Raw genomic sequence first — 24,122 nt, forward strand, 5'->3', positions numbered from 1 at the left:
GTAACCAGACCGAAAAGCAGTGCACATTTCAGTGCTTTATTTCGGTGCTTTTTTTCTCTGAGATGTCATACACTTTGGATTCTAGCCAATCATTTTACCTTTCCGAGGATAGTAGGCGGGTCCAGGTACGTACGTTCTTTTAGAGCAGAGCTACAGATTAAAAACGCCCAAGGCGAAGCGGTCAAAAGTCTGGCTGTACTTCACAGCAAAAGATGCAAACCCAGCAGCCTGCTGGGTGCTTTAAGTGCTTTAAGCTGATACTGTCAAAGGAGGTAACACCTCGAATCTGATGAAACACCTGGCGACGCATAGCGTTTTTTTAAAAGCCTAGAAATGCGCCGTATTTGATAGCTTGCTGCAAGACCTCACACCCTGCACATCTACTGCGGGTGTGGTGCCTGTTATCGGACCAGGAGTTAGCAACATGAACCCGAAGAGGAGAGTCCTGGCCCCTAGCCCTGCCAGTGTAGCAGAAATGATGACGGATGATGATGCAGCAGCAGCCGTTCTTCTCTGCGTGAGTAGCTTAATGTTGTTCGTGTGTAATTTACGTTCAGTAGGCTAACCACGTTATTACATTAATGCATGTAAGGTGAACTAGCAAACATCATCATAGCTACATGCAGCTGTCTTCTTGTTTGATGGCAGATGCTCCCTTCACCCTGGCCAAAAAGGCTAAAATGCCCAAAGAAAAAGTGGAAAACAGCTGAGAGGTTTTAGGACAAAGTTTGTGTTTTTCCATTGTTTAAGCACTGCTTCCAGCCAAGAGTGATACCATAAATGCCCCATAGCTGCAGAGAAGACCAACATTGTTATCTTTTTACAAAAAAACCAGCTAAACATGAGAGGTTTTTGGACAAAGTTTGTGTTCTTCATTCTTTAAGCACCGGTTCGAGCACCGTTTAAGCACCGGCACCGTTTCAAAAGTACCGGTTTGGCACCGGTATCGGATAAAACCTAAACGATACCCATCCCTATTGATAGCACATTTTTGTCCTTTGCGCCTATCAAAAATCTTTAATCGTTTTAGTTTTTTTCCTCTCCTCAATTTTTCCACTGAAAGTTTCTCATCATACCTGATGAAGACTCCAGTCTTTCCAGTTTGCTGACCAACCAGTCCAATTTTCGGGAAAACTGGGTACAGTTGTTCCGGTTTCCACGAATCAGTGCAGCTTAACAAACAACAAAGATTTCAAAAATAAAATATTAATATTATAAAAGTGCATTCCAGCAGCAGAATATCAGGTGAGTGGATACTGCAAACAATTTGACTTTGACTAATGAATAAGCGTCAGGTTTTCCTGATATGACATATGTGCATATGAAAACTCATTAAATCTGAATAGAAAATACATGAGAAAAATTGTAAAGGCACTATTAAACCAAGACCTCTATCCCCCATAAAAAGTTGAGGTGTATTCTCTTGTACCATCCTCTACACCGGTGGGTGACATTAAGAAGCCTCTTTATCAATATACTGTCTCATTTCTCACCATTTAGATTCTGGGACAGCAGACGGATAATGTCTGTGAAACACTTTAACAGCACTCTGTGCCGAAGGAATACTGATGGGTGTCTAATCTCCTTTAATTCTGCGCTCTCAGCCAAGCTATAGTTCAAAATGAACACATGGCTAGATCCACAGTTTGAGTCGAGGGCAAGGATATTCACTGTGACTGATGTGAATGTAAAATTCAAAGGTCAAAGACAGGCAGGAGAACCTGGGGCTGCACAGACTACAGGCTTTAAACCATGGTTACATAATCATACAGTGTATTAAGATATACTGTAATATTGCTAAGGCTTTAATGAAGACATCAATTTAAAGTGAAACGATTTGTCCCACTGAGTCCAAGAACAATTTTATCTCATTAAAGAAATAAATAACAAACAAGGAAAAAAGTAGATTGTTCAGTCAGAAAATAAATGTGACAAAGCAGCCATATTTATTTTATTAATGTGTTTATCCATTTTAATATTATTCAGTTTTTGCACACAGGACATTAGAATGTGTGCCTCCTTCAAGACATCTGGAGAGCTAATCACGAAGACTGCTTCAAGAGTAGAAGGCTGTGTTAAAGAATAAAAGCGGTCACACCAAATATTGCATTTCAAGCTCATTAGAATTGCACAAACTCTGTTTTTCCCCTAAATAATGTATTTCCACATATTTTTAGACATGTTTCAATAAGCTGCTATACCCATTTCCTAGCAAAATATAAAAAAGAGGAGTGAATCAAGAAATGTGCATAATTACTGTACATCTTGCATCTTGTGTATTATAAATACCCACTAAAGTCTAGAATAATGCAAACCAGCCAATTAGAACATCGGTATTTCAGATGTTAGACTTACATCTGCATTTTGGAATGTAGCTTGGTGTAGACACACAGTAGAGGAGGTTGCACATCTATAACTCTAGGAAAACTGGGCAAACTTTACCTGCTTAAGTTGAGTAATGTCTCCACACTAGTAAAAATCTCTACAACAGGTGGCCATTGTAAATAGTGGTGGGATGTTTTTATGTTTATCGTTAATACACAGCCTGACTTAACTTCTGGGGATCGTGACTTTTTAGGGCTTCCAGCCAGGATATCTGGGTAGCAGAAATGCATGCTAATTTAGCCTCAAATAAGCTAATTAAATTGACATTTTCATCAGATTACAGCTGATGACATGTAGACTTAATTTTTGCAAATGAAATCCCTCTCTTCATACGAGTTTGTAAAGATCATCAATAGTATAATACAGTGAGGCTCATGGAAAATTCCTGCTTGGGGTGATATTGATGTCCATAATCTCATCATTTAACAAGCACACTGCCTACTTGGACAGATAACAGACCAATAAGAGAGAGAAGGTCAGAACAAACAAGGCCCCGACACAATTCATCATGCAAAATCTGCTACGCCATCCTGAGGGTGACCTCTCTGTGGGGATGGCTAGAGTGTACTCAGAGGAGTGTATTTGTGGGTTTTGAGCACGTGTGTTTGTGTGTAATGTGAGGAAGTACATGTAGGGGAGGTGGTGATGATTACAAAGGCAGTCAAGGTGAGCCAAGTGGAAGCAGTTGATGGGAAAACTCCAATGACAGGAAAACAAAGTACCCAAGAGAAAGCGGTCTGAAATAAAACTTTTCAGGGTCAGTGTGAGGCCCCGAGAGAATCAGATAATGCCAACACCTGCGATGGCTGGCATTTTGTTAACGATGCCATTTTGCCTTCAAATATTCAGCTCGATGCTCTATGATTATATCTACACTGCTTTCAAAACACTCGTGACCTAGATGAAAGCGAAGGCAGACAGTAAGACTGCAAATGTCATGTAAGTGCTGTGACCAGCTTTGAACTGCAAATGTTGAATGAAGGAAGGAAGGAAGGAAGGAAAAGAATGACATTAAGTGTCAATTAAATGATGCGACCAGCTGCTAACTCCAGATGTGGAGTGAGAATGTGAACAACAAAAAAAGTGAGGAAGTGAAGACAGAAGGGAGTAGAAAAAAGATAAAATAAAGAAGGTGGGAAGCGAAGGAAAGGAAGGAAAGAAATGAGGCATTAAGGATGATCTAAAAGCTACAATATGGAATACAGGAAATAAGGGGTGGGGGGTTAGTGAGATGAGAAACATAGAAGAGAAGGCAAATTCAGTCAATGAAGACACTGAAGGAAGATAAATACTACACGTCTACCCTGAACCAACAGCTGACAGTGTTTTTAAAAAAAAAAGAAGAAAAAAACAAACGATGTGGATATTTCATGTGATCCATCACTCAACTGTTTACCTAAGAGTTCATAAAGCAGGTTGAGAATGTCCTTCCACGCTGCGCCAGCTTCCTCCCCAGCCACCTCCCCGAAGTGGGCTGCACTGTCGTACAGGTTCATTCGATCAATGCATTTGGACAGAAGACTCAGCATACCCTGAGAAAAATAAAAGATATACACATAATTATTGTGTATTCTTTTACAAGAATTGATAATAACTGAATAGCAAGGAGTTAAACAAATACAGATGATGAAAGATTAATAGGGACTCATTAAAATACATTAAATTTATGTAACCAAAGTCGAAACATACATTCATTTAAGAACCTAAGGTTTTAACCACTTTTTCCCCCCACACACACACACACACAAAAAAAAAAAAAAAAAAAACACTTCCTGCATAGCATCATCTAAATGAGAAACATCAGTGTATGAGAGGTTTTCTTTTTGCATAGAAATTAATCACACCACCCACTCTCACCTCCTCTTTGAAGAGGTCCTGACGTTTGATGAGTGAACGGAGAAGACACTGCTTCTCTTCATGCTCCAGCTCAGAATCGGGCTGCTTAAAGTACTCAATCAAATCATTCAGTGTCTGTAGCACCTCTTCAACGTAACCGGCCACTGCTGTAGACTCTCCTGCTGCAATGCTGTCCAAAGCTCTGGGAGGAAAAAAAGGCAGAAAAGACAGAGAGGGTGGATCAATGTGTAACATTTTACAAAAATTTAGTGTGGAGTTTTTGCTAGAAGCAAAGAGGACCCTCCTAGAATTACTTGATGAAGTTGGTAAAGAGGAACGTGGTGTTACGGATGATGCGTGCAGCCCGAGACTCCTCATGTTGACAGCGCTGGAGGATGAGCCCGTCATCCATGTGGCCCTCAGAATGTAGGCAGGCCTAGCAGGACAAACACAGATGTGAATATTAATTTTTTAAACTAGGATGCAACAAGATGCCAGTAACCTGCTGGAAACTTCTGTCCTGTCAGACTTTTGAAAACGAATCTGTGTAATATCTCAAATATTCTAAAATAAAACCTAAAATAAACAGGTGTAAGAACGAAAAGCATATATGTAATCACTTTTTGTGATGTGCCAGTCTTCTATGGCTAGTGAGTTTACAACACCGATGCTCAGTGAAATCTGACTTACTGTAATCAAGCAGCCTAATTAAAAAAGACAGGGGGGGTGGGGGGAGGATTTAAGTGTAAACCCACCACCCGTCACCTCCAACACGTCTGGTGGTTTGGCATGCGGCCAAGGCTGCAAGGTCTGCCTGGCGCCAGCACGACGTGGTATTTGATGTCCCTGGACAAACGCCCGGCGATAAGCAGTGTTTATATGCCACCCTAATCCTTCTGTCTCACCCAAAACTAACTGTCACCCTCCACGTGGCCAATTATCACGTTTAAATGGGTTTCAGCCTCATGTGCACTCTCTGTGTGTCTGCAGAAAAGATGGGAGTGGAGTGTGGGTGACCACATCTGATGTATCCAAGGCTAACATTTTTAATGCATGCTCAATCATCCAGGTAAGGAAATCCCAAAAAAGATGATTCTGTTCATCTGGATGTCGTGTTTTCTATTTTGTCACTCATTCATATGACTTTTTCAGTCTCAGCTGACTGCAGGTTTCCCCAACCTTATAAACAGTACATTTGCATAATGATTGACACTAGCACCATTGACTAACAATGGGCTGTGGGGTCAGTTTCATGATCATAAATATGCATATTGTCATGACCAGTCACAGAGAGTTGGGGAATGGCTCCAATCACAACACTGTAAGATGGTGAAAGATGTGTCCTCCTCGATGGCCTCCTTGACTCACCGCTCAAACCAGCGTTCCTCTCTGTCCAGGATGTGTACCTGCTCATCATTGAAAGAGTCCACTGGCCTATAGGTGTAAATAGACTGCGGATTCCTAGCCTGATCAGTTAGCTCTTCTGGGTTGTGTCATCCGCAAACATTGTTTTCAGTTCCAAAAGAAAAACATTTGACCTGAGTTGGTTGGGTGTTTGGAAGGCCAGCCATATAGCCCACTGCTCTGACTGTGTGTTATTTGCGTATGCACTCATTGGCTTCGAGGAATGGCAGGCATTTATGGTCATGTTGTAAACAGATGGCAGCTATATATGTTGCATATTTGTATCACTACAGTATGTGCTGTGCAATAAATTATTCGTAATTATTCCTGGAGCAGTTGTTTACTCATGCTAACCATAAAAAAGAAAGAAAAACAACAACCCCAAAATAGGTGCTTATCCAACCATGCAAAGTGGACAACTGCAACAAACCCAGAGTTTTACTGCCTGTGAGTTACTTCCTAATTTCTCTGTGTAGGTTCTCAGTCATCCACATCATGGTAGTCTGAGGAGCTTAAAAAAAGAAGTTGTTGTACTTTGTGAAGTCCAGTCCCCTTCTTTTCTGCTTAATTTGCACCATTGGAGTAAAGTATCGACTGGCTTATATATTATTAGTTGGAGCAGATGAAGGGGTCAGTAGCAGAAGTGCTCTGCTCAAGAACTTCATTATACTACCTTGATTACTTTAGTGTACAATATGCTGAGATGGAGTATTTTTTCCAATAAAGTCATTTTAGCATAAACACACAGGAAACCTGGGGCCGGTCAGCAGTACTTCTTTTGTTTATTGGTCATGTGAAATATAATCAAGTGACTAACGACAGTACAGTGCGCTGTGCATATGGAGGTTGAAGAGAATTTGGTGCAAACTTATTAAAAGTTTGTCCTTGACCAATAAAAAACAGATTACCTGGCTATTTTCATAGCAGTTATTTTGACATTCAGCATGAAGAGAGATGTAATAATTAATATTTGTTATGGTCATGTTCAATTCAGGTGGGCATAGCTGCTGGTGTTGCACTTAATGGAATGGGACCATAATTACCTGTATCTTAAATATACACTGTAATTATACCCTATGAAGGGTCTGAATAAGTGTGAAGAAGATCTATTCAGCTTCTAATTTGATTCATCTAAATAAACATAAACAACGTGTATTTTATGTATTGTTTTGCTGTGACAGTCCTGCAGGGACAGAGCCCTGGTCAATTTATTTTCATCAAACAGGCAAAATTAAACTGTTCATTGAATGGTCCCATCTAAATCCCAGCTACATTAGTAAAAGTTACTGCAAAGTCTATTGATGCATACTCAATCATCTAGGTAAGAAAATCCCAGAAGGCTGATTTTATTCAAGTCCAAATCCAAGTTTTAAAAGAAAGAAAAAAAAAATGCATTTACCCTTCTTTTTAGGGGACCAAGACGAGATGATTTGGCATCTGGCGCCTGGTAGGACAGCCACAGTCCTGTTGCCACATGCATGATGAAGCACACAGAGTCTCCGTACTTGATCTCTGGCACGCCCATGCCATCAATGTCCCTCTTTGGGCCAGTATCTCCCTTTTCCTGTAGCAGGAACATACACAGATTAGCAAAGAGACTCAGACAGAAATAAAATCACTCACACACACACACACACACACACTCACGGGCATGCATATATATAAGCCTGGAAATGTGACAAATGAAGATGTATTGTGATTAGATGGTAATCAGAGATGCCGATTGCGGAGAATGCATTCATTGGCCTGCCAGGAGGTTGCTGCCGGCCTCATTAGCTCTGCTACATTTCTGGCACAGCAGAGATGGAGCGATGCCACTGATTGCAGTCGACAGCAAGTAGCGAGAAACATATTAAAGCCAATGTTCAACATGGCGAAGCTTTGACCTTTCCAGATACAGGAAATAGCAGGCGCAGGGGGTGTGGATAAGGGATGGAGAATAAGAGGGTTATTAAACAATCTATATTCTTCTAAAGAAACATGAGTTCTAAGTAAGAGCAATGTTTTGCTGCATTGCCAGGAGTACGATAGAAAAAGACTTTGAAGTGATGCGAGTCAGAGGGATTTTTACACTGCATCCACTGGGGATAAAGGGATATCCATGGGAACAAATGGAGCTCTGTGAAGGTGACTCAGTGTGCACTTTATGTGGTTGTAGCGATTTTAACAAAGGATAATAATTTTGGATTGTTCACATATAAAAACAGTAAATCCCCCCCCCCCCCCCCAAAAAAAAGGCTGGATCTCTTCAGGTAAGGGAGGTTCAGCACAAAAATACATCTAAATTTAGTCTTTTCTCCTATTGGGTGTGGTTAAAAAAAAAATAAAAAAAATCACAGCTCAACAGAAAGAAAAAATACACAACCTGTAGTTTTATCACACTCCTGTGCTACCTTCTACTGCACAACTTACACAACAGTGTGTACCAAATTCATGGGAATAAATAAAAGACTTTCCATTACTGTTTCAAGTAAACCGTGTGCTCCTCTCTCGTGGTAATATCCAGCGTCAAGTCATTATTTTTGGACTACATGCTATCAAATGAGAGCCGCACAAACCCTCAGAGTTCAACAGAGTGAGAGTGGGAGAAAAATGGATGTGCAACTGCAGGAAAGAAATGACTAAAGGCAAATAAGAGATTACAAAGTATGTATCTAAAAGAAAAACACTATCAGTGCATCATAATTATTTTTAATATTGCAGCGGTGAGGGTGAATTTTTTTTTTCTCCCTAATTGAAAACAGCTACAGTATATGCAAACCAGCTGCAATTGCACATGGACAACATGACTGCCTGCTCCAACGTTTACAGTGTTGTCAACTCAGCAGCTATGAAAAGGTTATTTTATAGTGGAATGGCATGAGCTCATTAAGGGCTTACAGACTCGCTTTGGGAGTTGTTGATGAAGTAGTCAGGGTGAGATATTTTGAGTCCTCTTTTAATGAGGTTAGTTAACTAACAACATTTATTTACATCAACCCCCCAGAACGGCTTCCAGATCTTGTAACTGCCTTGCTCAAAGCGCACATAAGAGTTAGCTTTAAAACAGATAGTATACAGTGTTGTGAAAAAGTATTTGCCCCCTTCCTGATTTTGCATATTTGTGATACTTTAAAGTTTCCGATCATCAAGGAAATTTAAATATTAGACAAAGATAACCAGAGTAAATACAAACGAGAGTTTTTAAATTATGATTTTATTACTTAAGGTAGTTATTCAAACCTACGTGGCCCTATGTTAAATAAAAAAATAAAATAAAAAAAATTGTTCCCTAAACTTTTTGCACATCAAGATGTTTTTGTACAGTCGCTTTCTTATTTCTGAATCATAAGAATCACCTTAATAGAGGCAAGTGAGGCCTGCAGTTCATTAGATGTTATTTTGGGCTCTTGTGTAACCTCCTGGATGAGTCGTTGATGAGCTCTTGGATTAATTTTGGTAGGCGGGCCACTCCTGGCAAGGTTGTTCTAAGTTTTATCCATTTGTGGATAATGCCTCTCTAGCCATGGTTCGCTGGAGTCCCAAAGCCTTAGAAGTGGCTTTGAAACCCCTTCTAGACTGATAGATGTCAGTGACTTTGTTTCTTAGTTTCTTTAGATTGTGACAGGATGTGTTGCATTTTCAGATCTTTAACTCTACTTCGCTTTGTGAGTCTGTTTAAGTGATTTCTTGAATCAACAGGTCTGATAGGGAAATTAAACTTTGCTTTCTACAAAACAAAACCAAAAAAAGTAGTTAATCACATTTAATTTGAGATTTAACAAAGGGTGCAATTACTATTTCGTACAGAGCCAGATATATTTTGATAGCTTTTTTCCCACATTTAAGTGTGAGAAAGACACAAAAAAAAATACTAAATCAGGAAGGGAGAAAATAATTTACAGTGTTGTGAAAAAGTATGTTTATACAGGCAAACAGAGCACTGACCTTGGAGGCCCTAAAGCAGAAAGCAGTGGCCGTGGTGTCAGACTTCACTCTGTCCTGCAGAACCAGTCCACGGTCTTCAGTCAGAGCAAGATAATGGCCAGTAGAGAGATGGCGTAGTCGGAAGGGCTGGCCCCACCGGATGTGGCTACCACTCCAGCTAAACACAGAGAACTGGTGTCACAAGCTTTGAGTGCAACATTGCCCTGAAATTTCTAGACTTGGTCATCTGTGATTGTTTTCACAGCATAAGGAGAGTCAGGCTTGGAAAATGCTTTTTCTCACATGCAGCACACGTCAGGAGATGGACTGTTTGCATTAGGTGAAGCTTGCTGAATATAGCCTCCAGGCTAGTAGTGAATTCACCCACCCACATGTGTTCATTCTCACATCCACCTCCATTGAGTAATCGCTAGAAAAAAAAAAAACTTTCTCAGCATTTTCTATTTTTTCCCCACCATGGAACCAACGGGGGGTTGATTTGATTCTTTTGTTGCAATAACAGGTAACAGGTACTCTAAATTGAGACTGTCGACATAATTTAATATTTGAAAAGAAGTTTTTAAATTATTTTTGCCAGGTTTTCTTTGCAGAAAAAACAAAACAAAACACGTTATATTAACACAGACTCTGCAGGCACAATATTTAGATCTAAGTGCTCTAGACAACTGAGTTATTTGCGTAAATTGCCCAAACTATTCTGAAAATACAAAGCTGACTTCATTCTAGGAAATGAATATTGCACCAGTAATGTAGGATTTACCATATTTCCCTTCTTCCTATTTAAAAGAATGTTCAAATGCATGTAAAAAACAACCTTGAATTGCACTACCAACTAAAATGATTTCACATATCAACTTCAGAGCAGCTCCAGTTTCTCTCTACAGATGATGCAATTTGGGAAACATTGTTCACAATTCTCCCTTAAGTCAAAAGTAGAGACATGAGCCTTAATAGTCGCACCTGTGGCACTTTGAAAGTGTACCGAGTCTGACAGGAATTCCCAGTGAGAGCTGGCAGCCGATGTAACTGGTGAAAAATTGCGTGGGTGGCCAGTTAAAGGAAAATGTGAGAGAAAGGGGGACGGTGATAGAAGAGAGGTAGTTCAAAGCGGGTGGTAAACAGAGCCTCGAATTCTGGAAACTCTGCCAGTTAATTGGTACTGACAGCTCGGAGAAGAGATAGATGAAGTTTATATATAACCTGGGAACCTATAGCCTCCCACAATTTCTTTGTATTTTGTTAAATAAAGGGAAATATTTGTAGTCATTTATTGAAACCTAAGGAAACCTCAATAGGAATATAGTATATAATGGAGAAACAGAGTTTGCACTACACTGATGTCCTCCCCCCCCCCGCTCAAGATGATCCCACACTGCTTCAAAAATGTTAAGATCTAGGCTCAGGGGAGGCCAATCCATGTGTGTTTGTGAGTCTTTAATCCAAGTATGCTTTTCCTACATTGACAGTGTGTTTGGCATTACAGTCATGCTGAAAAGCTGCCAATCCAATGCTTTCCAGATGGTACTGTACATTTCTGCATTCATAATTCCATTAATTTTGACAAGATCCCCAAAACAACTGGCTGAAATGCAAACTCTAAACCATGACCAAACCTCCGCTATGGCTACACATGGCTGTAGAGACACACTTTGTGCCTCTCTCCTGACCATAACTGATGACAAATTGAACTAAAAATGCAAAATTTGGAATAATCACCCCTTAAGACATTCTGTTACTGATTGTTATTCTAATTATTGTGTAATTTGGCAAAGTAATTTCTCCCCATTTCCATCATTAAGAATGGCTTTGTGACAGCTGCCTTTCCACTGAGACCATTTGTGAAGAACCGTTAGTGAACAGTAGAAGGATTAACTGAACGGCCGTATTGATTTTAAGTCCTGTGTCCCCTGTTTGTGTCCAGTTACTTAAGGACATAACTTTCAGATACTGTTTATTTACTGTAGGTAATTTTTTTAGGCCGACCACTTCTCACCTCATCCAGTTTAGATAATAATATGTAATTTTTTCATGTTCTTTTATATCCCACTCAAATAAAACAATCCCTTTGTGTAATTTCTGAGATAAACATATATTATTTATTTTATTTGTGTTTTTGAGTCAGATGTTACCTGATCCTCAGTGGCTCCACTCTCCACAGTGAACGGGCCCTTGATGCTCCCTTGCCAGCCTCATAGTTAACTATCCTAAAAGCAGAAGAAATAAATGTGGGCCTCAGTTAAGTAATTTAAGTGACAGAAACAACATGAACAGTCCAACATGGTATGCTTCTGTTAAAGCTAAAAACACCCTCTGTGAACTGGATCCCGAGGGAAATCTGGCTCCAGATTAATTTGTTTTTGGAGACATTTTGATGTTCTCAAGAAAAATATCACAGTGTCTCCATATATATGATTATTCCTGCTTAAACCTTACTGTGCAGGTCAGAAAACAAGAGATTCTTATATTTTATGATAGTGACTCAGGAGGGAGAAAAAAAAAACTGTTGGGTTGAAGGCTATTTCAGTGCTTCTCAATAAATAACAGCCTTGTAACCCTTCACACAGGATTACAACAGAAAGAGTTTGGATTGAAAAAGAAAAAAAGAAAAAAAAAAAAAGAGGCCTCAGGTGAATTTTCGTCAAAAGAACAAACACAAAAAAGTGGATTGAAAAGTAAATTTTGAACTCCTCCTATAACTTTAACATATGTGGTAAGTGTAAACGTTTGCAGTATTTCCTCACAGTTTAAGACAAAAAACCAAAAACTTTTTTTCAGTTTTAAAAGTGAAGCTTAAAAGTGACAACATTTTTTTAGTTTATTATTAATCATCCTCAAAACTATTTTCCCCAATGGTTAGTTTGAAAGATTTTATTAATTTAATTAATTAAATTACTAACCTCTGCTCCTCTTCACTCTTGTCTGCTCCAGGGATGGTCAGGCTCTCATCATGCCCATGACAGAGACGCATCACATGTCCACCAATTAAAAAACCTAAAAGGCAAAAAAAAAAGTTCCATTTATTCATGAAAAAGAAATCATTTATTCTAATATATGGCTGCTTTGTTTTTCAAACACCATCAGTACATTAAAATGATGACAGGAAATAATAAATTTTTAAATTATAAAAAGGTGAACTTTCTTTGAAACATTAACTTAAAATTGTGAGTTTAAATTAAACAGATTTTTTTATTTAGACACACACACACACACACACACACACACACACACACACACACACACACACACACACACACACACACACACACACACACACACACACACACACAGTTGTGTTTTCACATCCTTGTGGGGACATCTAATTGACATAATGCTTTCCTTAGCTGCTTACCCTAACATTAAGCATCAAAAATGAATGTCTAAACCTAACCCTAACCTAATTGTAACCCTGACACTAAAAAAAAAAAAATCACATTTTGAGTCTCAGAAATGTCTTCAAACTTGTGGAGACGGGGATTTTGTCCCCATAAGGGCCTGTTGGTCCCCACAAGTATAGTAAACTTCCAATTTTTGGTCCCCACAAAGATATGTTAACATGGTTGTTGGGGTTTTTAAGCTTACCTACTGCCATGTTACTTGATGAGCAGGTAGGCTGGACATTCCACAGGGTCTGCATGAAGGAGGCATCCACGTGAAAGTTGCCATTGGAAATAGAGAGATGCTGGAAAAGAGAAGCACAGTTACGTGGGGAACAGTTGACCTTGAGTTAACCAGCTGTGTTAGCAGCAGGAAAACAGGGACATACAACACAATTTATCAACAGTGCACAGACGAGGAAGATGTCCAAGCGCCTGGAGTTGAAAAGAGATTAAAACATGTCGTCCTTCTCATGAGAAGGACGACATGTTTTAATCTCTTTTATCACTGCAGGCCAAAGGCACTGCTCCATGTAACATGCCCAGATAATGCAATAATTCCTTTGAGATTAAAAATTAAGAAAGAAAGAAAAAATAAATACATTTGAAAAACACCTACTCCTGGTAGGTTGCATTCAGATGAAAGTGAAGAGTCGATATGAGTTTAGCTTTAAGCTACACCCAAGTAAGCATTGATGCAAGGATTTCTAACACATACAATACAGGCAAAAGGGTTTAGCAGCTGCCAATGCTCACACCCTAGAACACCATTAGGAAGTCCTTTAATTGTTCCAAAATATATTCTACAACATGAAAACAAGTCTTTACGAAATTCCCCTGAAAACATCATACTATCATACGATAATATGAGCACCAATTGAGTTTTCTTTCATTTGCCTGTATTTGTCCTAGCATGTCATTTAAAAATGTCTTAATCTGTAACAGTAGACATGCCAAGTCAAAACATCTATGCACTGTCTCTCTCAAAAACAATTTTTATCATCCTCACATTTATCCAACAAAATCACCCTGACTTGATAAAAAGACATAAATGCCCCTGTCCTAAATGACAGCAATACATTCACTGTGATGTAATGAATGACAGTAATAATGCAGTGATTGCTTTTGCATTTCTGAGGTGTCCCATTCTTCAATACCTGAATTTCCGACAAGCTACTGCAGGTACAGGCTTTACAGTATCTTTGGCAGATTTGCTTTAATTGCATATTTTCCTCCCCGAAGGACTGGTATGGCCACTAGAAGAGAGTGCAAGTCACTTTCCCATGCCAGGCACGTCAATGTCCCTCACTTTTGCCATTTCTCGCGCTGCCTCTTCCTCTGTTTCTCCTCAAATCCCCCTCTCCTCTCTTTTCCATGTAAGTTAATTGAGGTCAGGTGTATAGCTCTGCATAGTGGAGACAGCATTAACTCAAAGCTCATCAGTCAGGCGGATGCGTTTCATAAAAAACATTATTAAAAAGGACCTGCATGGGGGTGGAGGGGGCATGGGAGGGGATTCACAAGTAATCGGATTTCTAGTTCAGATAGCAAACGAAGGTTTTTTGAGTTTCCCTCCTGAATTGCCTTGTCACTCCAAAGTTGGTGGGAGTGAGACCGATATCAGGGTTATCCGAGTGCTACGAAACTTTCCAAAGTACCTTTTCAGGCAGACGGTGAACCAAAGCAGATAACTCCAGCTATGTGGGGCAAATAATCTTCAAAACAGAACCACTCTTCTTTGCATACGGCGCATTTGGTCTTTCGAGTTTAGAGGAAGACAAATCACCTCAGATATAAAAAAAAAAAAAAAGAATAATAAAAAATAAATAAATACCTGGCAGTAAAATAAGAAAGCTTCCAAAACAACAGCAGAAAATATCTGAACTAGGTGAGATTTGACAAGCAAACCACACAAAAGAAAGCGAGAGATTATACACAGAGTATCGGGAACACAAGAGTGACTCTGATGTAATCTGACTGTTTGAAGAACAGTACACATTCACGAGAGAAATCTGGAGTAAAGATGAAGGAAGAGCATCTGATTTAATGAAAACTGCTACAATTAATCTGTCATCATGTTTAAAAGCTGCATCCTCATTTTTAGTGGGTGGATAAATGATGTCCTTAAGTACTTTGGTGAACTACAGTGTTTTTATAATGAAAGTTACCAGAAGAGTAAATTATGTTGTTTTCTTTTCTGCAAGCTGGTAAATGTTGCTTTGATTTAGCAAGCTGCAAATAAAATATACGCCATGTGCTTGTATATTAATGCATCGTATTTATGGCTTCCTGTGATGCTAAATAACTTCCATATCATCACAAGAAGAGGTAGTTTTGCCTAAATTATTGATAAGGTTCAGTCAAGCTACTCCTACAGTTTTACAGGTGGATAAAGTTTAACTGGATTGCAATGTCAGAATTCAATTAAAAAAAAAAAATCATCTCTTATCCAAAACAATGAAACAGAGTCTTGGAGATAAAACTACACAGCTTGTTTGCTTGTGACACTAGGACAAAACTAAGGAAATTTACATTTGGTGGATTATTTCTTTGTTGTAATAATGCTTCTTGGTAATGAATCCTATATGACTGGAAAAACTGTTTATTTCCCCTCAAATGGTCATCATTTGTGGCAGAGGGGTCATTTGGTTTATCATGCATACATTAATCTCAGTCACAGGTGCGCTTCTAATGCCTTCTGCTCTTGTGAAGCTCTTTTAGATGTGACTTACTAGATATCTCTCCGTCGACACACTGACAAGAATCAGGTCGTCTCCAATGCGGACTTTCTCTCCCTCAGATCTCTGCTTGGATGCAGGGTGAATGGTCCACCAGCAGGACTCTCCTATTGACATAAATACACATAAAAATAATATTCAAATAAGTGGCAACAAGTGGAATATAAAGCTTGGGAAAATCTAGTGAGCAGTGCAGACACATACATGCCCTTTAAAATCCCTCCTGTCTTTGGTTAGATCCTGTAGAAGCAGTGGAACTGTTTCCATATGATAAATGACCTTATGCTTTAGTTCAAATGTCAAATATAGCTGTACTGTGCACACACACACACACATACACGTGGAGTTTGAGTATTTCTCCCAATAATTCAATCTCAAAGTTAAATCAACCTGAAATGATCACTCCCAAAGGCTGAATTCACCTGAAAGCAGTAAAATCTCTGAAGTGCCTAATAGTCATACCATACCTATTGAATCTTCTTGCAGTCCGACATCAAATGACAGCTTGTCTGTCAGAGACCTTGATGTCTTCAAACAGGTCAAGTACTGGTGAGTGAAAAATGAACTAATGTTAGGTCAAATGAAACACTAGCCATAAGAGGAATTCAGCTCATGTTAAAGTGTCTCATTAGAATACAGGGGTGAATTTAGTGTTATATAATTAGTATATTAATCAATTAGTAAGGAATTCATTCATTGATTTTCTGTTTGAAGTTATGATTAAATGCTACTGTGCAAAAGTCTCGAGCCAGGTCTTATTTCTTTCTCTTTTTTTTAATATAAAAATGAGAAAATGGGTGCAAACATACTTGGAGATAAATGATATAAAACCAAAACAGAATTTGTCCAATTCTAATAAGCTTGAAAGTCACCTTTATACTTCAACTTATCCTAAACTCTCTTAGGCAAGCTTTCATGCCTTTTCTTCAAGTAGTCTTCAGAAATTCTTCTAGAAGACGGTCGAAGGACATTCAAAGCTTCTCTTTCGATGTTGGCTGCCTTTTGTTCTGTTCTCCATTAAGATCCCACACTGCTTCAATTATGTTGAGGTCTGAGCTCTGGGGAAGCCAGTCCATGACTGATAGTGTTCATTTTGCATTAGCAGTTAATGCATGCTTTTCCTCCGCTGGCAATGTGTTTGGGATGTTTGTCATGTTGAAAAATGAAGCTGTTGCTAGTAAAGTGTTTTCCAGATGGCACTGGATGGTCGAGCAAAATCTGATGGTGCTTTCTTCGTTCTTAATTTGATCAAATTTGACAAGAACACCCCACTGGATGAAAAGTAACCCCAAACTATGTTAGAGACTCCATCATGTTCTACAAATGGTTGTAGACACTCACTACTGTACTTCTTTTCTGACCTCTTCTAATACATATTAAAACAATACTGTAAAATCCAGAATCGTTGCTCCAAGTGTCGGTGAACAGTATGTGGATTAACTGACAGGTCAGAGCCATATATCAGGTCTCTTGTCAGCTCTTTGTTGATTTTTTTAAAAGGACAGATACATGCAGATCCTGTTCATCTGCTGTAGATTTGTGTTTTGTTTACTCCTGATAAGTTCATCTTCCACTTATCCATATTCCTTAAACTTTTTAAGGACTACACATCATGCAAAGGTACTCCTAAGGCAACACCTCTCTTGGTGACCTTAGTGCAAAAAATACCATTTAATCTCTGCCAAACTGTGTTACTGTTGTTTTTTTTATTTTTGTAGATTTAGCAAAAAAAAAAAAAAGTGTATTTTTCCAACAGGCCATTAGTAACAACGTATGTAAAGATACAATTTAAAATTGGTTCTTTACCAAGTTGTGTTATGTGCAGATGCAAAACTGGTTCATCACTTGAGTTAGGTGGCTTCTTATGTTGAAATCATACTGTAGGTCATTCTTCTGAAAGTATAAGGTTCAAGGACTGGACTGAAAATGGGTGACAAAGCAGCTAAAGTCCAAAGAAAATATTTGAAAGATCTCCAGAAAGCTTTAAGAACTATTGTTCAAGACCACTATAGAAAAAAGACAGTCTTTCTTTTTGGAAATGAAATAAAAAGAAACAAGTGGTGGCTCAAGACTTTTACAAAGAATTGTGTGAATTGCAGATTATGTTTTCCAACTTCAGTTCAATCAAAAGCAACTGAAGACTTCACAATCACGTCATGGTTCTAATATTTTTAAACACCAGGGCTTTTTCATTAAAGATTCTTTTTAGGTAGATCTAAAAGAAAATCTCCAACATAATAATACATTTACTTTACATAATAATTGGAGTCTTATATACTCATTTTTTGGTTTCTTTCTCATCAAATGGGAACAAATAATATAAAAAAAAGCAACTGTCATCAATAATGTAACAGACTTTGCTTTTCCCACATGAAGACCAATTATGTTAACTCGTGCATACTTGATAAACAGACCCCATGGTGAGCTAGGAAAATCCTTGTCCCTTTTAACTTTCTGTCATTCTTGCACATTAATACTCACCATGCCACTGAAGGAGTGGCGTAGGAGGATGGCGTGACCGTAGAGCAGGGTCCGGTGTCCACCCCCCTGACCCGCCTGCCAGGAAATAAACAGGTAATAGATTATTATCATACCCTAACACTCCTGACCTCTGAACCCTGACAGGTTAGTATCTCCCACTTTACTTCTGCATCAGTTATTAAAGTGCGAGTGGCTTTACGCTCTGTGCGAGCAAAGCATGGGACGTCCTGGATCAAATATCCTTTACTGAAGATCACCATTCCAAGTGCAAGCGGCAAAGAGAAAAAGAGGAACACAAAAAACTCCATTCACAGTCAAACAAACACATAGATAGTATCACACTCAGTAGACAACTTGCTCATTCTTGTGACAAACAAGAATAACTGTGAGGTTTGGTAGCAAAACACCTGAGGAAATGTGAGGAAACAGATGAGCAAAAAAAAAAAAAAAAAAAAAGAGTGGATCCTTTATCATCATGGTGAATAAAGAAATTGCTTCTTACCTTTTTAATCAACCTCTAGCAGCAGAATAAAAACAAAAAAGAAGATGACCATAAGCAGCAATAACTAAACCAGGTCTGCACAAGCAAGGTTCTGGCATTCATGGAGTCAGCTCACATTTAAATGAATTAATTAAATCAAACTCAAAGATTCATACGTACACGCACGAGAAGGTTCTTGTTAATTTCTAAAGGTCCTGCTTTAATGTAATTAGCAAATTTGGCCTTAAACTGCAAAATGTTAAAACAGTTTAGCTCACACGTGTATTGAAAGTCGTATTATCAGAGCTGTAAACAGACACTTTCTTCTCACCTACAGTACATTTAGAGTATCCACTCGGATTTAACATTTCTTTACAGTTCAAACAATGATTAGGCCCTGCATCCACTCAAGCAATGCATAGAGGTTCCCCTCTAGTCTAGTTGTCAACATTAATTTGTATTTAATGGTAGGTTTACATTCAAATTAACTTAAAGGGAACTCCCAATGGTCCCCTGAATACGACCCTTAGCTAATTCTCATTTGGCTTCAAAGTCTCACCCAGATGGCTTGAATAAGTGAGACGAAAAAGGAAATGGAAGGTTCGATCAAAAGAAAAAGAAAAAAAAAGGGGGGGGGGGGGGGGGGAAGAGTATCCAGCAACAGCTGGGAGGGGATACCGAGAGAGAGCCAGCCTGTATTTCAGGCCTGCTGTCATGCTGACACATCACTGCCAGGAACTGTGACCTTTGGTGTGGTGCCCCTCCTGTGTATAAGCACTGTATCATGAATAGCTAGTACTGTTTTATGAAATTTGCTAGACAGTATTTTGTCTCGCTTACTTTGTCTCGTATTTTGTTGCAAAAGGATAAAGGGTGTGTGTGCTGTATACTTATGGATAATTGTGGTGATTTGAAGTATTTTTCTTCTAGTCAGAGATGGAAATAAAGAGGTAAAAAACTGACAATGAATTGTTCATACTACCATTTATTGTCTCTGAATCTAAAGACTGCCATGCTGTTGCAGTGAGCAACATATTTCATGATTTTGAACTAATGTGGACTCCATGAATTTTTTTGAAATAACTCTATGGAGTAACGCCAACAGTTACTTTCACATCTGCAGAAATCACTTCCTGGAAAGTAAAGGTAGCGTGATTTTATCATTTTGGTGTTTTATAGAATTGATGACTAAAACAAGTTTAAGAAATCTTCGGTAAACATTTTTCTTCTCACTCCAATCTAATTTCTGAAAATGGTACAGAATAAAAGTCTAATTCATTCACACAAAATCGCCCGTACTTCTTATAACTATATATAATATAAAAGAAAAGCAGGCCCCCTTAATTCTAACGTTTCACTCATCAGGGCATTAAAAAACAAAACAAAACAAAACAAACAAACAAATCTGAGCCAAACCGGTTTCGGGTATGAAGCCAAAATGCTAAAGTAATAGGTGAAAAGCATATCCCATGTTTCAGTATCTTGTAGTAATCAATTTATATATGAGTTTCAGTGTCCTACGTTGTTGTGGACGGACTTTGGCCCCACTTTTCTTTACGATGTTGCTTCAGGTCATTGAGGTTTGTGGGAATGTGTTTATTTGTAGTTTTCTTAACATCAGCATTTCAGTGGGTTTGAGGTCTGGACTTTGCCGCCGTCTTCCTGTGTCATGACCCAATTATAGCCAACCTTTAGCTCTCAAACAGATATTCTCATATTTTACTCTACCAAACCTTTGGTAAACAGAGGACTTCATGGTTGACTTTCTTACTGCTAGGTGCCCAGGTCCTGTGACTGCAAAACAAGCCAAGATCATTACCGCTCCACCGCCATGCCTGACAGTTGGTATGAGGTGTTTTTGCTGTGCATAATGACCGAAAGGACAAGCCAAAGGACAATGTCCCAGACGCCTAGTGGTTTGTTCAGATTCAACTTTGCAAACCTAAAGGGTGCTGCCATGTTTTCATTTCTCCTGGCAACCCCTCTAAACACGGCATACTTGTTCAGTCTTTTTCTAATTGCCACATCATCAACTTTAACATGCTAACTGAGACCTGTAGAGTTTGCACAGTTTGACCTCGGGTTGACTTTGCTGAAATGTCCTTTCCTGGTTATGAGCATATGTTAAAATCCAGACCAGCAAACTATCAGAACTTCTTCTTTTACAGAGCTGGTCAAACTTGCTGAAGATCAGTTAATATGCTGTATTTGATTAGCAGTACCTGGCTGTTACTGCTTCCATAGGAATTAAAAGGGTAAGTAAGCAGGAACTAAGTTCTTTTTGTTTTGTGTTTTTTTAAGAACAGGCTTACATTAAATCCTGTAAAATCTGCCTTTCTGACCAATGACCAGCTTCTGCAACACATACTACAAGGATTTCATTTTCTACCATGCTTACTTTTTTGCTGGACGCTCATCAATTATTGACCAACTATACCTAACCTAATACCTAGAGTAACTAAGATAATCCCCACAAATATATTCTTGCTTGCATTTAAAAATGTGATGTGTACAATTGCCAATACTCATTTACAATTACAAGAATTAATCACTGTCCATTTTTTCCCCCAAGGCTTGCTGTAAAGCTTCTGAAGGTTTTATAGCAAACTGTGACTAATGGATCTTCCTAAATGTACAGTTAATGTCTGATCTCATATGGAATGGCCTGAGGATGGGAAAAAGCAAAGTAATCAATTTTCCAAGGAGGAGGGGAAAAAAAATTCAGCCCAGTTTAATTTGCTAAGTGCCACCTGATACATTGACTTTCATGTACATATTTAATGTGCTGTCCTTCGAATCACTGGATAACATACAGCTTAATTTGCTTTGCATTAACTTAATAAAATCACATTAAATATCATATGCATTGTGAAGTACAATGTTTGACATGTAGTTAATAATAACAATAATAATAATGAAAACATTCATCCAGTAATCTGATGCCAAACATTAAAAGTGCACTGAATAATCCTCAACAGCTGTGCATGTGAAGACTCTGAAATCAAAACTGATTTCAAGACATTTCCTCTTGTCAGTACTCTTGAAATCAATTGATGTTAGAGACCAAACCCAGAGAAAACAGAAGCACACCGAGACCACAAAGCGAGTTTCCTGCCAAAATGTGGGTTTTCTAAATTAAACAAATTAATGACCAAGGATACCACTTGTAAGCTAAATTTATGATATCTAGCAGAGATATTTCAAGTTGTAAATCAAGGCTTGAATTTAGTCCATGAAAAAACAAACGGGGATAATAAATGCTTGAGCAAATGATTAGCAGACTTTTAAGCGCTTACACACAAGGTATACAGGCAAAGACATTTTAATCATGAGCACAGTTTGACAGTACCAATGGATGTCTATTTCTAGACTACCATAAGAGCTCTGAGACAAGTTAATCAATTGTCTCTACACTAGTCTGACCACTGATGAGGAAAAAGCCTAATTTACTATCTTGAGGATGTCAATCCCCCCCAAAAAAGTGTCCTTTTAATTCTATTATTTGAAAATTCATTTAAATGTACCACCAGTGGTATAATAATGGTGGTATAAAATATACTACCTGTCTTCTAGCTACATACATGACAAATAAAGCTTTCAAGACAGTCAAGAAATAGACGTTGCTTTAAGTGAAAGCACTTAAAGTTTCAACCATTTAACTGCCAGTAAGTACGTCTGTCATGCACGCTGACAACATGATGGATGAACAAACTGATGGACCTACCCATTTTTCATGGTCAGCGCTCTAATAACACACAAATACAAATAAAAAGAATGTGTTATCGGGATGTATGGCAGTCAATTATACAAAGTTGAGAGCAAAAATTGGGAGAATTATAGTGGTGTGAGGAGGTACAGCGATTTATTAGCCTTGCTACCAGAGAGTTTGTATTCTAGCCAACATCATGTTGTCTTGCCAAACAAGGCCAGCCAACAATGCTGCACTGTTGAGCACAAAACAAATCTGCTACCCAGGCTAATAACAATGCAGTGCTGATTTTCCAGTGAGGGGAACCAAGTGGTTTACAAACTAAGACACTTAGGGAAGCATCTGTGTCAGAGGCCTATGCTGTGCAGAGCAACTAAGCACTTGGGCTATTTTGCATTAGTATTGTAAGCTTTTGTACTCAGCTTGTCTTACAAATAACTGTGATGCCCTGTAGTGGTCGGGTTCCTGTAATTGCCACAGTTGTACTGCACAATGATTCATGCTACCATCGCTTTGTCATCTCTATTCCTACAGTACCAGTGGTCTATCCAAAGTTTTAACTCATAATAATAACTGAATGCGTCACCTGAGGAATGCTTTCTAACTAAGAACAGACCATGTGTACTGAGTAGGAACAGTGACTAAAAAAATACAAACAATTACACAAGCACAACATTTTTTTGTATGTGGGTGTTTGTCCAAATTTAAATACTAGAGCACTGTTTTCTCTTTGTTTTTCCCAGAAGAAATTTAGAGTAAACAAGGGTGTATCAAGCGCTACCCATCGCCTGACCTCGCTTTATTAAATCTATAATGTGTGCTAGAAGTGCTGGGTGATGAGAATAAATGAAACATGAAATGGCTCTCTTAGAGCACAGCAGCATGAGTGAATATGGACATCTGACTGGTTTACAAACCACATCCAGCCCGCTGGAGGGCTTCCGTGCGATCGATGACACCCCCATGGCACTACAGAGAATCTGTCATATCCAATATTACTTACCTGCTCTAATAAACATGTCATGTAAGCTGGTGCAGTGATGGGAGGGAGAGGCTCACACTGTCGTGTAAATCAAGAGAGGATGTGGTGGATGCAGCAGTGCACTCACAGATAATTTCCCCCCTTTCTTTCACCCTCAGTGACCTTTATTTATCTCTTATCAGGAATGTATTACAGAGAATGAAGGGAGACAGGTTCTGCTTAGAATTCAATTACAGTTCTCAGTGTTAAAATAGTTCAGAGCATTGCTAGGTCTGGTCTGGTCTGGTCTAAATGCTACTGGGATTTGATTGAAGCTACTTATTGATTTTTACCACTGTAACTTTAAAAAGTTAAAAATCTGCTCAAGTTTCAAATATAGACACAGTTACTCAGGAGTTGTCATTAACAAATAAACCTTTTTCAGTTTGGACTGACATTTCAGGCAGCTGTGTTTGATGTCATGGTTAAAGCAAGCTTATTTCCCCCCATTCATACCACTCTGTTCTAAATTATGTTCTCAAAGTTTTACACTTTAAACCTTTCCCATAAGGAACTAAAAGCTGACCAGCTGAAAGAAAAAAAAAGCTTCAATCAAAGCAAGCAAAAAAAAAAAAAAATACAAACATACACATTTTAATTCGAACCCCTCAGACACAACCAGACAACAAAAAAGATGTAATGACCCAAATGGGACAGTTACTTGTGTCATGTTCCTTTGTGTGCTGATGTTAATTATCACAGCTACTGTGACTATAATGACTAATGACTATAGCTAAATACTAACTGCATAAAGCATACGCAGCCA

At 38.6% G+C, this 24,122-nt stretch overlaps 1 protein-coding gene across 1 annotated transcript in view; it reads right to left on the reverse strand.

Moving 5' to 3' along the window:
- The window catches only part of ryr3 (ryanodine receptor 3), a 115,133-nt gene that overhangs the window by 67,079 nt on the left and 23,932 nt on the right, over positions 1-24,122 (reverse strand). Inside the window, 13 exon segments of the mRNA XM_082506157.1 lie at positions 1,077-1,172; positions 3,782-3,917; positions 4,243-4,423; positions 4,536-4,657; positions 7,025-7,189; positions 9,553-9,709; positions 11,682-11,756; positions 12,450-12,543; positions 13,132-13,231; positions 15,659-15,771; positions 16,132-16,210; positions 18,146-18,220; positions 22,351-22,371. Coding sequence (XP_082362283.1) covers positions 1,077-1,172; positions 3,782-3,917; positions 4,243-4,423; positions 4,536-4,657; positions 7,025-7,189; positions 9,553-9,709; positions 11,682-11,756; positions 12,450-12,543; positions 13,132-13,231; positions 15,659-15,771; positions 16,132-16,210; positions 18,146-18,220; positions 22,351-22,371 — 1,414 coding nt within the window.

Source organism: Aulonocara stuartgranti, assembly GCF_965226115.1.
Source record: "Aulonocara stuartgranti genome assembly, chromosome: 15".
NCBI lineage: Eukaryota > Metazoa > Chordata > Actinopteri > Cichliformes > Cichlidae > Aulonocara > Aulonocara stuartgranti.